Source organism: Lindgomyces ingoldianus, assembly GCF_010093535.1.
Source record: "Lindgomyces ingoldianus strain ATCC 200398 unplaced genomic scaffold BDR25scaffold_51, whole genome shotgun sequence".
NCBI lineage: Eukaryota > Fungi > Ascomycota > Dothideomycetes > Pleosporales > Lindgomycetaceae > Lindgomyces > Lindgomyces ingoldianus.
In genome coordinates, this window is record NW_022985212.1 from 208,566 (window position 1) to 209,599 (window position 1,034).

General features: G+C 36.0%; 1 protein-coding gene across 1 annotated transcript; it reads right to left on the bottom strand.

Moving 5' to 3' along the window:
* Positions 1-258: 258 nt before the first annotated feature.
* BDR25DRAFT_362165 (uncharacterized protein) lies at positions 259-767 on the bottom strand (the record flags this gene model as incomplete). The annotated part of the gene is made up of 4 exons (XM_033696540.1): positions 259-285; positions 412-469; positions 501-682; positions 717-767. The coding sequence occupies 4 exons, from the start codon at positions 765-767 to the stop codon at positions 259-261; spliced, it is 318 nt and encodes a 105-aa protein (XP_033540811.1).
* Between the last annotated feature and the right edge of the window lie 267 nt (positions 768-1,034).

The following is a 1,034-nucleotide window of genomic DNA, read 5'->3' on the forward strand; positions in this document are numbered from 1 at the left end:
ATAGCAAAAGAATAAAGCTTTATACTATAGGTTAAAGATAACTACAGGTTTCTAAGAAAAGCTTTACATAAATTATATAGTGTAGCTAGCATAAAGTCTTAATTTAAATTTTATTAAGAACCTTTAGCGCATTATAAAGATTTAGATTTTAAAAAAAAGACACTAAATAAGTAATTTTAAAAAGATAAAGTCTATTCTAAAGAAAAAGTAGGATAGGTTAAAGCTAGAAGATTAGCAGAAGTGTATATCATCTATGCCCTAGCGCGTCGCTGACGTTAGGGCTGCCTAGGGAGGCTCCACCTGCTAGTAAACAATTGCTACTCTAAAAGATTCTTTGTTATTAATTCTATTATATAAATTAAAAGCTTTAATTTTTAATTGCAATCTATCCCTAAAATCCTTATAGAAAACTGCGTGGGCAGATCGTATTCGCTTGCGCACGGTGCGGAGGATGATCACTTCCTGGCACCTACTGTACATCCCGCACGGCACGACCACACAATAAAAGCGGTACCAGCGCAAATCCAATGTAGCTTGGGACAATTGGTTCATCCCGTTCTCGCAAGTACAATAACATCCCGGAGATGGAAAGTACCTGTGCGTTCGATATGGATGCGAAGGATGATGTGGAGAGGGCAAGCCATGATTTCACTAACAACGGCAAGATTTCCGTCACAAAGGACTGGGAGATCATACACGAGACTGTTTCTAGTCACGAAAGTATGGGGCGTCGATACTAGTCTATTTGTTAGGAAACCGCATGGCATTGTAATAGGAACCGCAATAACGTACACAACGGCAAGTTGCTCACACACCTAAGTTGCTTACTTTTACTAAGACCCTACTAAACTACTCTCTCTACACTAATGCATTCTTAATAACACTACTTAGACGCACTAAAAGAACATTAGATGTAGCTTATAAGTTAGGCTTTTAAATAAAACATAACACTTTTAAAGTAACATGCTATAGCTATGTGTAAAGTTTTTTAAAAAATAATAAATAACTAATATACTAAATAACTTTTATAAGCT